The sequence below is a fragment of the Sander lucioperca genome, chromosome 15, assembly GCF_008315115.2.
Source record: "Sander lucioperca isolate FBNREF2018 chromosome 15, SLUC_FBN_1.2, whole genome shotgun sequence".
Taxonomy (NCBI): domain Eukaryota; kingdom Metazoa; phylum Chordata; class Actinopteri; order Perciformes; family Percidae; genus Sander; species Sander lucioperca.
The window spans coordinates 12,463,994-12,478,760 of record NC_050187.1 but is presented as its reverse complement, the minus strand read 5'-3'; the positions used below and the strand labels follow the sequence as shown (position 1 = coordinate 12,478,760).

At 41.1% G+C, this 14,767-nt stretch overlaps 1 protein-coding gene across 5 annotated transcripts; it reads left to right on the top strand.

Moving 5' to 3' along the window:
• Window positions 1–302: 302 nt before the first annotated feature.
• On the top strand, window positions 303–14,621 carry inpp5f (inositol polyphosphate-5-phosphatase F). 5 transcript variants are annotated; one of them, XM_035992498.1, is made up of 22 exons: window positions 303–529; window positions 696–799; window positions 2,867–2,947; window positions 3,486–3,622; window positions 4,356–4,391; window positions 4,725–4,853; window positions 5,015–5,200; window positions 5,316–5,372; window positions 5,732–5,930; window positions 6,162–6,341; window positions 6,729–6,796; window positions 7,248–7,372; window positions 7,484–7,561; window positions 7,786–7,906; window positions 8,744–8,872; window positions 9,145–9,262; window positions 9,371–9,569; window positions 9,882–9,953; window positions 10,043–10,116; window positions 10,299–10,427; window positions 10,517–10,604; window positions 10,773–14,621. In XM_035992498.1, the coding sequence occupies exons 2-22, from the start codon at window positions 703–705 to the stop codon at window positions 11,923–11,925; spliced, it is 3,456 nt and encodes a 1,151-aa protein (XP_035848391.1). In that variant the 5' UTR covers window positions 303–529; window positions 696–702; the 3' UTR covers window positions 11,926–14,621. The 5 variants fall into 5 exon arrangements, with proteins under 5 accessions (XP_035848391.1, XP_035848392.1, XP_035848390.1 ...); XM_035992499.1 differs by having other exon boundaries at window positions 303–799; window positions 5,033–5,200; XM_035992497.1 differs by having other exon boundaries at window positions 303–799.
• Window positions 14,622–14,767: the final 146 nt, after the last annotated feature.

Below are 14,767 nucleotides of genomic sequence, written 5' to 3'. Positions count from 1 at the left end.
AGCCTTGCTGTCACTAAACAAGTGCTGTAGCTGTGATGTTTTGATTTCCCTGACATATAAGAACCACATTTGTATTAATTTAAAAAGACAATTAAAGGCAATATAATAAAAATAAAAGCAAGCCACACATTCTTAATTTTCACTTTCATCAGAATGTGGAGTCCAGTTATCAACATATGGTATCTTCGAATATAATATTATCATATAATGAATTAACCATATAGTTAATAATTACTCTAATCATTTAGTGATGTAATGACGTGTACAGTACCTGTACACCGGTGATGACGGAACAGATCACGTGCTATTGTTTAGAACAGGAAACTGTCGGTTAACGTTACGAGTGCACGCAGCAGTTGCTGGGACATTTTCTCCCCTGTTGATGTGTCTTTGCCTTTACTCCGTGCAGCATGACCGTGGGACGGGCTGCTTCTCCAGTGGAAAGGGAATTTGATTAGCAGTATGCTTATAAGTGGAATAAACACATCCGACACGCATCCAGCTGCTGCTGCTGCTGCTAGCTCGCGAGGTAGCTATCTGCCGTAGCTTACCAGCCTGTGGGGAGCGAGCTAACCGTGGCTAGCCAGTCAGTCGCTCTCCGGCTAGCTACAGTTTACCTCCAAGGCGTGAAAGTTGATAATTACCTGTACCTGGCTACTAGGCCAGCTAGTTACCTGTGTTTGTGTAACGTCAAGGGACAAAATGGAGCTGTTCCAAGCCAAAGACGACTACATTCTCCAGAGCGGGGATCGTGCTCTGTGGTGCAGCCGAAAAGACGGGACCATGACAGTCAGACCTGGTACGTACTGGATCCCAGCTTTCTGTACCGCAGCCGGCCATTTACCTGGAATTAGCTAGCATTTGATTTTTTTTTTTACTATGTATTTCATGGCCTGCCTGGAGTTGACAAACATTATTCTACTGATGTTTTTTTCACGCTGTTTCTGACAACACACCTCAGCGGTTTAGTCTAATCCTCCACTTGTAATTGTCACTCGTTATGTCTGAAATAAACGTTAACGTAATCATGTGATCGCTCTAAATGATCCAGCTGTGTCGAACATAAACACGTTGATTGTTTCAAAGATGGAAATTGTTAGATGCGCCATTCATGAGTCTTGAAATCATCGTCTAAGCTTTTATTCCGGGAGTGCCAACACCCCAAACTGACTCCAAAGTTCTTGCTTTGCTTGTTATGTTAATAAAATAAATACATGTGACTCTTCAGTTCTTCTTTAGACCAAACAGACAAAGTACAGGACAGTAAGGAGGTAAAAATAACAGAATTTTAGCTTTCATAACATGAACATGACTTGACTGAAGACAGCTTAACATATGTTCTATTCTAATATGGGGAGTTATTAGAAAACTATATTACCATTCTGATTTATTTATGTAGTAATAAATACAGGTACAGGCATATTAAGTTTTACTGACGTCTGTAAAGCTGCTCTTGGCATTACACCTTAATCACATTACAGAACTGAGTACTGCTGCTGTGGCCCATTGCTATGAAATACAGTGGACTGTGGGAATTATATATTCTCAGATGAAGTAAAGAACTGCTGAACTAAAAGAGAAGTTTCATTACAGCCACCAGAAGGCAGTGCATGTTATCCCCTGTGTCAGTTGAAGTTGTATGGCTGTCCAGCCATCCTGAACAGGTTTTTAGTTGCACTACTGTTTCATTATTTAATTGGAAAACAAGGTTTCCACTCCTCACTGGGTTTCCACTCCACTCTCAAGCACACAGTGAAGTATTTCCATGATATTACATATTCTGAGTGAAGTTGTATCACTTTTCATCATTTTTGTAATTTAGTTTTTTCTGCAAGACCTTTCCTGTGGGCCCTCACAGTTCTCTGGCCTGTACATGAAATGTTCTTTATGGCTGGTGAAAGTAACAGGAAGAGTCATTGTCTGAGGCGGCCTAGACTTGATGTTCTCCCTATTTAGCCACACCCCTCACACTTTTCCAATTTTCTCCACTGTGATGTTTAATCCATCACCAATGCTAAGCAATCCAGTTTTTCTTGTAGTCACTGAGTTTGTACATTGCCACAACTGACTTCAAACTTGGCCTGGTGTTTGAAAATGTAAGTTAATGGAGACAAGCTAGTTTTTTTCTTCAGTCAAATTACACTTTCTTCAATACAATGCTACTAGACAGTTTTAAGTGCATGATTACTCATGATACAGGTTTAGGTACTAGGTATTAAAACCAAGTTTTAGCGTAACAGGAAATCACCCAACCACAACTGTTTTAAAGATGCTCTAAGCGATGTCACACGTTTTTTAGGCTACAACATTTTTTGCGAATTTGTCACGTACAGCAAACATCTCCTCACTATCTGCGAGCTGCCTGTCCCCTGAACACACTGTAAAAAAAAAAAAAAAACGCGGTCTCTGTAGACAGCCCAGGCTCCACAAACGGCAACAAAATCAAACTGCGCCAACCTGCACCACCAAACATAACATAACAGACAAACAGTGTTTGGGATGAGGAGGAGGGAGGGGCAAGCTAACCTCTGTTTTGTTTGACAATACTTCGAACGGCAACAAGAAGTGACGTCACCCCACATCACTTAGAGCACCTTTAAGGTACTTAAGGTCTGTTTGGTTAACTCGTAGGTCAAGCTCTTAGTGTGAGTATTCATCTGTTTCTGACAGAAAAGGTGCACATGCTCAAGTTTTTCTAGAGATAACTCAAGGCCTCGATAAACTAAGTGGCCTTCATGGCCCTGTACTTGCATATGTAGCACATTTTTGACCCTAGCTGCTTACAGTATCTGGCCTCAAGCATATCTAGCTGAGCTGTCTTGCTACACCGCCGTTCTGATGTTTCATCTTCATATTTCTGTTTCAGCAACAGACCTGTTATTAGCTTGGAATCCAGTGTGTTTGGGCGTGGTAGAAGGTATCATTGGAAAGATACAGCTTCACACAGGTAAGTGGAGAATTACATTTTACCCTAAGCTGGGTATTTTTTTTTTTTTTTTGCTTTTGCACAGGGCTCACGCACATCTAACCTAAAATTTCTCGTCTGTGTGCGTGGACGCTTGCTTGAGTTACCAAATCATCCAGTGCTTCGCATGATTCTTACTCACAAGGAAAGGTGTGAAGAAATGTGTTAAAGTACTTGGAAATTTGTGTACTTATGAAGAGGAGTGAGCTGACGGTGATGATTCAATAGGTGATAAAAAAGTGATTTTGTTGATGGCTTGTCTCTGTGGGCCTCAGGGTAGGAATGGTATGGAGTAGGAACATTATACCCTGCCTTCACAAGAAAATATATGAACAATTATTTTAGTAATTCAGATAGATTAACATGGTTTGGATATTTATTCACCAGATCAGTCTTGTGTTACCTTATTAAAAATCTGCAGTTAATGGCCGGTGTGCAGCTGCTTCCTTCACACCTCTCAGAATGTGAGGAATTCTGCACCCATGACGCAACTCCCCCTTCTTCTTTCTCCTCTTGGCAGACCTTCCTCTGGGCCTCGTATTAATACGCCAGAAAGCACTGGTGGGCAATTTACCAGGCAACCACAAAGTCTACAAGATCACCAAGATAGCCGTCATTCCCCTGTCTGACGAAGAGCCACAGGAGCTTGAGCTGGAGGTGTGTACACTAATACTGTAATGAGACATGAGAAGCAGGGTTCATGTACTTGTGTTTTGATTATTGCACTCAGCCCCCTGGCAATCATTTTAATGCTAAATTGTATTTCATTATTTTAAATACATATACCTATGCCTGTCGCAATATGCAATAAATCAATTAATCGCACGATAAATAAAGATGAGCTCGATCATTTTTAAATGGAAAAATTTCCATTTTATTTATTGTTTTTGATTGTGTTTTCTTTTTTTTTTTTTATTCCAGTGCATTTTTTGTTAACAGAGACTGAGAGTCCATTTTATTTATTGTTTTTGGTTGTTTTGTTCTTTTATTGCGGCTATTTAAAATGTCTTCCAGTTCCATTGTTAAATATTCTTTAGAAATACAAGTTTATTGATCTTTGAAAAGGTGTACCTGCATTATTGTGCCATTATCATCATATTAAATGAAAATACTCTCAGGACGACAATATTATCGTTTATCGCAATAATATCTGGGACAATTTGTCGTCCAGCAAAATATGTTATCGTGACAGGCCTACATATACCCAAGAATACCCTGTATACATGCGCCACTTTATGATTATTCTCTGATCGGCTGACAGTGCTTTATTTTATTAAAAAATATGTTTTATGTTCACCCATACACATAGAGTGAAAATGAAATGCAGACATAAAGTCACTGTGATAGATCACAAAGGATGTTGAATATTACTAAGATTTTAGTCTTTCAGGGGAGCTCCATGGATGGTGAGACAGAATATTTTCAAGTGAGTAAATACAGAGGAGGATAGGCTTTTAGACCCCATCCTGTTGTACGTTGTCCTTGTACTGCAGAATGATCATTCCCCTCCTGTGGAATGATCCACCCCTGTGCCTAGAAATCCTATAGATCCATGTAGTTAGATTGTTTACTGCGTTTGTTTAGAAAAATGAGAACTATAAAGAGTACTGTATTGTTTGTTTTGGCTGTTTGTGGGTAGTTAAGGTGGGACCAAATTCAGTTATAATATCCTCAGCAAATGACCATTTCTTTAACTTTCTAAATATATCTACCATGTGTATTTAATTGCATGAATTTGATAGAGGATCCTCTTTTTCAGCTTTGCAAGAAGCATCACTTTGGAATCGACAGACCAGACAAACTGGCCCAGTCTCCTGATGAATCAAAGTTCTTGATGAAGACCTTCAGCCAGATCAAATCTAATGTTGCTGTGCCCATCAAGAAAAAGGTGTTTTCTTTTTGTCCGCTTATAAAAATGTATTTTGTCATCCTCAAATGGACGCACTGCTTTTCCTATCTTGCACGCTTTTAAAGGCTTTGAAGTTCTAGGATTTAGCTTTCTTTTCCTTTTCAACTTATCGCTCTTTTCTATCCAAACACCCAATCCAGTATTCCCCTGCCTTCCAGGTCAAGGAAAATAAAGAGAAAGAACGTCTGGAGAGGCGACTGCTGGATGAGCTGTACAAGGTATTCATGGACTCCGATTCCTTCTACTACAGCATGACCTACGACCTGACAAACAGTGTGCAGCGCAAGGGAGACTCGGATAAGTCCAGCTTACCCCTATGGAAACAGGTGTGGAGAGAAACCCATCTCACAACTCGTGGGGCTTGTTGCCTTATTCATTTTACATATTTATATAGCAAAAGCCCTACATCTGATTGACAGTAATTGTTATTCTTTGTGAAAGGTGGATGACCGTTTCTTCTGGAATAAACACATGATCCAGGACCTTATTGACCTTCAGGTAATTTTTCAACGCACAAATATTAAGTGGCATAGTTATGGTTTGTTTCTCTCATTTTAGAATTGAATAAATGCACTTTGCCTCCCCCACCCCCATGATTTTTTGACAATTGATGCTTTTCTTTACAATAGTCCACTCAAAGAGTGAAGCTGGCCCTGCTGTGTAAGCGTGGCAGTTGTATGTGTGTATAATTACCGGTGCTCTATCAGAAGAGTATGGAAATACTCAGTGAATTGAATGGCCCTGAGCTATGCAAGATTATCTGCTTGGTGGATGCAAAGTGCTTCCTTATCAACCTGACAAAGAGCACTTTAATCTTCTTGTCCTGATGTTATTTTTAACTTATTTGAATGCTCCAGGTACCAGAGGTGGACTTCTGGGTGATACCAATCATCCAGGGCTTTGTACAGGTGGAGGAACTGGTGGTGAACTACAACGAGACGTCCGACGAAGAGAGGAGCAGCCCTGATACGCCACCACAGGAGGTCACCTGTGTTGATGACATCCACCCCCGCTTCACTGTGGCCCTAATCTCCAGACGCAGCCGCCACCGCGCAGGTAGACCTACGGTTACCGGCAGCCTGGCCTCGTGCCTGAACTCTGATTCTGTCCAAATATATGGGTTATGCTGTGTAGTTGGGACTGATTGTTCCCACAGCCAAGTACGGCTTATTTCACAATATGCTTTGAATAACTCAGCAGACAATTTAGTTTTTATTCTCTTCAAGTGAAGCATGATCTGTGATATAAATAATCTGAATAGTGCTCATACATTCTCCTTGCCCAAAGGGATGCGGTACAAACGCAGAGGAGTGGATACTGATGGCCATGTGGCTAACTATGTGGAGACAGAGCAGTTAATCCACGTGCACAGCCACACTCTGTCCTTTGTGCAGACTCGTGGCTCTGTGCCTGTCTTCTGGAGCCAGGCGGGGTACCGCTACAATCCCCGGCCACGCTTAGAGAAAGGTCAGCAGAACCACATTATCTTGCATACAGTCTTATAAAGAAGGTCTCTCAGAGGCTGTGTTTGGGTATCGTGGGCTGTTCTCTTCGGGTCTCACACATCTGTCCAGTGTATTTGAGCTATGTCTTACATATCAACCAAATATAGTTATCATGTCAGTCCTTGGTCCTTGCTCCATTAAAATGTAAAATTATTTATTGGACACTAGGATTTGGAGGAATTCTAGATTTGATATAGGGAATGTATTTTCAGGTGAATTAAACACTTTCTTAAGGAAACGGCACTTCAGTCTCCAAAGTTACAGTGATGTAAAAGTCTGCAAACTAGATCTCTTGGTGTCTAGCCAGATTCATTATATAGAAATAATTAGTATGCATATTCTGTTTCAGGAGAGAAGGAGACCATGTCTTACTTTTCTGCTCACTTTGAAGAACAGCTTAAACTCTACAAGACGCAGGTGGGTTTGCTTTGCCATAGTGCATGCTTGGGTATGTGCTTAGTTATTGAATACTTGCATGCATTAGTGTAATTATCACAACTGGTTATTCTGTCACCTGTGGATGCATATACCGTGAACTACCATGTGCTTAATGTCAAAGCATCCTGACTAGACATTTTTTGTCATCACCACACTGAGCTAGCTAAAAGTGCTAATTTTGATGTCTAACATTTAGCATCTCAGTGTGTTTCCACAGGAAAAGGCTTCAAGGGTGCAGTAGTAGCATTTTTTTATTGATGTATTTATTAGGCATGTATTGCATCATGGATGTTTGGCACTAACAAGGACTGCACTTAATTCCATTGTATCTGTTACAATGACAATAAAGATATTCTATTCTCTTCTATTCAAAGGGCCATACATTTTATATTCGAGGCTAAATGGCCACACTCTTTATTGTCTTTATCAGGTCATCATTAACTTAGTGGATCAAAGCGGACGGGAGAAGATAATTGGGGACGCATATCTGAAGCAAGTCCTGCTTTACAACAACCCAAACCTCACATATGTTTCATTTGACTTTCATGAGCACTGGTAAGAGAAATGCTTGCCTCAGCTGTGTGACTTGTTCATAAATGTACTCGTCCTATTTTACTCCACGTTGCAGTTCCTTCCCCTTTATGCTGCTTATATCCTGTTTCTCAGCCGAGGTATGAAGTTTGAGAATGTGCAAGTACTGACAGATGCGATCTCTGACCTCATCACTGACATGAAGTGGGCCTGGTGAGTGTCATCTTAATATTAAGCAACTTACAGGTACATGCTGATAACATGTCGCAACTCTCGCTTATATTCATTGGGGCATGATTTTGTTTTTATTTTTTTATAGAAAACAACAATGAACCACTCATAGGGTATTAGTGCATGTCAGTCATCCTGTTTGTTATTGGGTACAATATTGTAATTCTACGAATGCATCCTGTTTTCAATGTATCTTGATCTGTCAGGGTGGATCAGGCCGGAGTCATCTGCAAGCAGGAGGGTATCTTTAGAGTCAACTGTATGGACTGCCTCGACAGGACCAACGTGGTCCAGGCTGCTATTGCTCGGGCGGTGATGGAACAACAGGTGAGATCTGGTCCTTGTGTGGACCCAGGCAAACAGATGAACATGCATTTCTCCCAGCACAAAACATACAGTATTTTATTGTGTAGGTCTGCTAATATGTGCTGATTTCTAAATTTAATTTACTATTTCCTGTGCCAGTGAGATTTTACACTGAAAGTTACACAATTCCTCATGAAACTCTTGTCCAGCTAAATAAAACTTACTGCTCAGAGTCCTTAGTGGCTGTAAACTTAAACGTGATTCTCCTGGCATGCAAGGAATAGCAATATCAAATATTAGTATTATTATATTTTTTTTATAGATATTATACATTTTTCAGGGAAAATACACATTTAACAACTTGCTGTTAATTAATATGAAAAAAATGTTATATTTTATAAATAATAGTAGTATTAATAATAAATAATAATCAACATCATCATTGACATATTTTCTATGACTCTGATTTCTAAGTGCTTTACAAAAGGTGTAAGCGTCATTTTCCAGATTCACTTGACAACATGAATCCTTGTCTCTGTTAGCTTGTTGGCAGATTACTGACATCTGCATATATTTGCTCATCAGCTCACACACAGTGTGGCAGACAGTGCACATCAACACAACCATATTTTGTACACCCCAAATCTTTTGAGCTTTCTAGAAATCCAGTAATTCCACTATATTCATCTTGGATTACATTTAATGCGCAAATTCAAGTGTAAATTGAACAAAATAAATGTGTAAATAAATACAGGCTGACCTTTCCCACCGATGCAGTGTAAACTGGGAGAAAGGCTTTCCATGTACCGTTTTAACAGCATCTCCATGGACCAAAACATGTCCCCTGTCTTCCTGCAGCTGAAGAAACTGGGTGTGATGCCTCCAGAGCAGCCTCTGCCTCTCAAATGCTACAGGATTTATCAGATCATGTGGGCCAACAATGGAGACACCATCAGCAGACAGTATGCAGGCACAGCAGCGCTCAAGGTAACATTGTTGTCTTTGCACACGTTCACATCTGAATCAGCGTTTGCTTAAACAAGCAAAGTTAGTGAAGCGTGCCATCTTCCTTTGACACAGTCAGTTAATAGCGAATAGTTTAAGCTGTTTAAGTTGGGATACACACTCATGAATCAACAGAGCATTTCAGTAGATCAGATCCGAACACAACACTGACTGAGCCTTTTGGACTTCGAAATGGACTGAAATCACAGAGAGTCGCAAGTCAAAAGATATATTCAATATATGATCTGTTTTAGGGAGATTTCACCAGGACGGGGGAGAGGAAACTGGCTGGTGTGATGAAGGATGGCGTGAACTCAGCCAACCGCTACTATCTGAACCGCTTCAGGGATGCTTATAGACAAGCAGTCATTGGTATGGAAAAACAGACGCATATCATATCTGTATATATGTATTCTTACCCACGCTGTCCCAAAACCTGCCCTTGATTTACTCTTCTGAATCCTCTGCCTCTCCCTGCAGACCTAATGATGGGCCTGCCAGTGACAGAGGACCTGTACTCCATCTTTAGTAAGGAGAAGGAGCACGAAGAGAAGGAGAAAGAGAGCCAGAGGGGAGCGCAGGAGCAGGTCAGCCTCCTGCTGCAGACCTACATGCAGCTTTTGCTGCTTGATGATGAGAAGTTTCATGGAGGTTGGGCCCTCATCAATTGTGACATGAGGTTAGTGGCTAGCTGCCCTGTCTTTTGTACTATTTATACTGTTTTCAATAGTTGTTTTTTTTAAAGATTATTTTTGGGCATTTTTAGACCTTTATTGACAGGACAGCTGAAGAAATGAAATGAAATGGGAGAGAGAGGGGGAATGACATGCAGCAAAGGTCCGCAGGTCGGAGTCTAACCCTGGCCCGCTGCGTCGAGGAGTAAACCTCTATATATGGGCGCCCGCTCTACCAACTGAGCTATCTGGGCGCCCGTTTTCAGTAGTTTCTGAAGAGCTCTTTTCACGCTACCCGTTTTGTCATTTGCCACCAGCCTCATTGATGCAACCAACAAAGACGTGGATGTGCTGCTGCTTCTGTCTGACAAAGCCTATTACATTGCATAGTAAGTCTGACATTGAATTTGCCAACCTTTTTTTTCTTTTAGAAATTGTTTTTATAGATTCACTTATGTTTTCCTTTATTTTATTTTAGCTACGATGAAGAAGCAGACAAAGTCGACCAATACCAGCGCCTCAATTTAGAGGGTTTGGAAAAGATTGAAATTGGTAAGTTAAACTCAAAGGAGAAGTGAGGGTTTATTGTATGCTCACTGACTCACCCTACACTTCCTAAATGTGTTCTCTAACAGTTTTTCTGTATCCTTTCAGCAATTTCTCCAGTCATGATTCATGCAAGGAAAGCACATCACTTGAAAAAAATGGAAGTTACAAGTTGTTTTCTTTTGCAGGTCCAGAGCCTACTCTGTTTGGGAAGCCAAAGTTCTGCTGTATGCGTTTGCATTACAGGAATGAAGAGACGAGCGGATACTTTCACACACTGAGAGCAGCAACACGAAATCCTGAGGATGATGGAAAAGGTAGGAGGCAATTCTTTAAATTGTTTAAACTGCAGAAATGGAAACGTTTTCGATATACCGATTGAGACTTGCATTGTGACATGTTTCAGACACATTACAATGCATAGCTGAGATGCTTCGCATAATGAAACAGGCCACAGGGCTGGACCTGCTTGTGGTTGAAAAGAAGTTGGAGAGGTGAGTACTAATTTGTTGTCATTAAGATGATTAGCATTCTTCTCTTACTCTTTTTCTCTTTCTCTTTTCCACATATAGCAAGATAGAAGAAGATAGCACATTTTTAACTTTTAACCAATGACCAGAGCGGTGGGCCGTGTACTTACGTTGTCTGTATCTGTGTTCCAGGCGGCAGAGTAGGCCTCATGAGGATATAATGGGCATCCAGAACAAACCCGCTGACCATGTCCAGGGTAGCTCTGGTCTAGCTCAGGGCAAAAGTTTCCTCCTCAACAAGTTCTCCTCTCTTAATCAGAAAGTTAAACAGACCAAGACGAACGTAAACATTGGCCCCTTCAAGCCCCTCGGGAGGCTGGGCAACTTCTCTAAGCCTGATGTAAAGGTCAATTTCCTAAAGCCAACTATGCATGTCAACCTGTGGAAGTCAGACAGCAGTTTGGAAACATCAGATAGCAACCCTGGCACAGGTGCCCGAAAAGATATCGGTGACGGGCACTCTGAAATCTCTGACGACTCTGACTCCTACAATTCTGACCCAGACCACCCGTGTTCTGGTTCTTTAGAAAACGTGGACTATGTGCTGCCCAGCTGCGGCATTGTAGCATCAAACCCACGACTGGGCAGTCGCTCCCAGTCTATTGGCAGTGTGGAGCTAAATATCCCCTCTATTATCCGAGTCACTGGCTGTGACGAGAAGCAGGAAAGCCCTTTTCAAGACAGTGATGACAAGTCCCCAGGGGCCGCCTCGGTGGCTGAAGAAGCCATTCTGATTGACTTTGGAACTCCCATTGATGCCTACTGCCACCAGTTTGTCCAGGATGCACAAACCAAACCTGTTGAGGTGTTTGGAGAGCACCCGCCCCCACTCAACCCTGTGGTGCCTGTGCAGAATAAGACCCTAGCAGACCCAGACAAGCGGCCAAGCTCTGAGCCGCAGCATAAGCCGGAGGAGCCCCAGCTCCCCAGGCCATCCCAGCTAGACGTCGACTCCACTACCTCCAGTTCCAACCTCCTCACTGTCCAAAAGCTCAGCTCTGCGGCCTCAGGAGGCTCTCAGAGGAGCCTGTGTTCACAGATGGAGGGCAGCCTCGGCCCTTCACCTGCCGACAGCAACGGCAGCCGAGTGGTGTCCCCCTTTGCCAAGATCAAGAGCTCCATGGTCCAGGTGGCCAGCCTCACCCAGGCGGGACTCACCCAGGGCATCAACTTTGCTGTGGCAAAGGTACAGAAGAGCCCAGAGCCAGAAACTGTCAACGAAGCCCAAGAGAGCGAGCTGAAGGCAATGTTTACACAGTGCCAGACCAGGATCATTCAGATCTAGTGCTTTCCTTGTAGCAGGATTTTGTAGTCTAACGTCGTGTTGAAACTTCCTGTATGGTAGCAGTAGCAAAAGCTTGCACATAGCGTCACTACTCGGCCAAGAACTGCGCTCTTAAATCTGCCCTTTAGTTAAACTTGCCCGTGTTAATTATGACTCTTGTACAGAATTTAGGAATATATACGTAAGCCCAACATGACAGTGACCATGTTTACATGCACATAATTATGGACTCTTAGGAGAGCCCTGATTGTCCAGTTATTTGAGCTAAGGGATGTTTAGCTCATAATCACTTTTGCCATGCAACCTCGCACAATGTCAAGTGTTCAATAAGCAATTGTGTTATCCCATGTCCAATTTTATACAGTGGAACTTCTGATTGAAATGAGTGTACATTCAAATCCTAAAATACTCCTGAAAAGTGCTACCGTAGTAGTAGTTTTCTTATCAAATTTCAAGGATATTCTCTTTATGACTACCTTAAGAGACCAAAAACAAGATAGAAGAAGATATTTTGTTTTTTTTAAGATGTTTTAAACTCATGTACTGTACATGTACTTCCAGAGTGGTATGCAGAGTATTTTTGTGCATGTAAACAATGTCACTATCCTTAGTCTGAATGGTTATTATACCCACAGTGCTTGCATGTGAGGTTAATGGTAGCTGATTTTGACACGGCAGGTAAACATTCGCTTTATGTTAAAAGACCAATCTGACTTTTATCATGTACTGTACGTCATCCTGTATGTGCAGGTCACTTATTGGCATTTGTGATATAGACCGCGTAATAACCTTCAATTTGTAACAGTTGTAGAATCCGACCAAATATCTTTTGTGATTCCCAAAGGACATTTCTGTGTTAACTATTACCCTTTGTACAGCTTTCAGAAACTAGCCAGACAACATACTGTACGTAGTTATCCTATGTAATATCAATGTTGTCAAGTGTAACTTAGAAGATATACCGTTATAGAAATAATGACTACACAAGACATTAGTAAGAGTATCCTGGTTGTTGATATGTACAGTGAGTATCGTATGTTTATCTGTTCCCTGAGTAGAGCCTTCCCTTAAGCTTTTTGTATTGACGGTAGGGTGGCATCTCAAAGAGGTATGAGCATTATATTTTCAAAAGAACTCCCACTACTGTCATTGCTAATCATGAATAACCATAAAACTACTGGTTGGGGTTGTTTTTGATAGGTAAAATGTAATGAAATAACTATTCTGCTAATGGTTGTACTAATGTACTATGAGGGTTTGTCCTCGGCCACATTGACGTTGCATGTTTGACAAAGACAGGAGAGTAGCATATAGTAGGTATATATGCAATTGCACCCATCCAATTATTAGAACCACTGACGCTTTATGCACTCCCCAAACCGAAAGCATATTTGCCTTAACAGGGAATTGAAGTGGGATTATGTATATCAGGTATTTATGGCAAAATCTACCTTTTTAAGTCCATTCTTACATGTTACATTTGGTGTACTGTATAAAAGATCATGTTCACAGGTTACTGTATGTCATCAAGATTTATCTTGGGATATTTCATCCACTGGCACATAACATTCTCCATGGAAATGAGCAAGTTTTGGAGATGTGTTGGGAGTTTGTATGTACTGTACAGTATGTGTGAGTTAGAGCATCCCTACTACTGCTGCTGGTATTTAGGAGTGCTTGTCTTAGAGCCCCAGTTATATTTATGTGCTATGAAGCCGTTTACATTGTACATGTTTTTCCCGTTAACTTCAAGTGAGGTTTTCGTTAGTCACCCGTTAACCCTTGTGGTTGTCATTCAGTGAACATGTCCCATATGACCGTCCTCCAGAAGAAATGATAATGTATCAAGGCCACCTCATTACACTGCTTTGTATATCTGTGTCTATTTATGATAAATAATAATAATCTGGTTTGCTTTGAGGTGAAATATCCCAAGATAAACGGTCACCGGTTTCATATTTTGTGTTATATTTGCCTGTTTGCATTCAGCTTGCTCACCAGCAGATGAGAAGTGCGATACTTGTATATTTTATCTGACTATACTTGGATTAAGTGAGATTGTAGCCTTGGCTGCTTTGTGGGTGCTGCATTATATAGTTATTGAACCTGCGTATAGTGTGTGGTGCTGCCAAAAGCTTTAAGGTAATAGCTGTAATGCAAAGTTTTAATGCAGAGGGTTGAAAGGTGGTTTTTCTTTTTTTAACTTCCCGCAGGATTGCAAACACTGGAGCGGTTGTCAAGCATAACAGAAACTTATTCTGTCCCACACTTGCTGCGTTAAGCTAAAAGAACAGTAATCCTCAACATTCCCGGTAGAGACCACAATGCTACAGTGTTGGTGTCTGGTTTTTATATGCAAAAGCTGGAATAGTTTAATTTGATTCTATATTTGCTGGGTGAGATTTTTTTTTCCTTTTCCTTTTTTTTTTTTTTTTTTTTTTACACCAAGTGCTTTTGCAACCACCTCTTCATTTGTTGTCTGTGGTTGTCCTCCACCCCCATTAGGACCCCAGACCATGACAAGTTATCATGCAAATAGAGGTCTTAAAGCATTTGATTTGCACTGTTTCTAGCATTAGCACCATTGTCATCTCAATGTCTGTGGTCATCTTTCCTCTTTACCAACTGACTGTTGTCATTGTTTTCCACGGTGTACTGAGATTGTATTGTATATTAAAGTATCCTATTTATTCTTATCCTCTTGAGTGTGTTACTTGATAACAAAGTGCACTGTACACTTTCTGTGTAGGACAATATTCCATTGGAATAAAAAAAAAAATATACAAGTGTTGCATGATGTTTATTGTCAAACCCATTTACAAGAAGTCTCCACGTTAGCATA

Excerpts from the sequence above, each read along its gene's own strand:
- inpp5f (XM_035992498.1), top strand. The coding sequence starts at position 703 with ATGGAGCTGTTCCAAGCCAAAGACGACTACATTCTCCAGAGCGGGGAT. Across the intron at positions 2,948-3,485 it reads AAAGATACAGCTTCACACAG|ACCTTCCTCTGGGCCTCGTA; the intron begins GTAAGTGGAGAA and ends TCCTCTTGGCAG. Across the intron at positions 5,201-5,315 it reads GCTTACCCCTATGGAAACAG|GTGGATGACCGTTTCTTCTG; the intron begins GTGTGGAGAGAA and ends TCTTTGTGAAAG.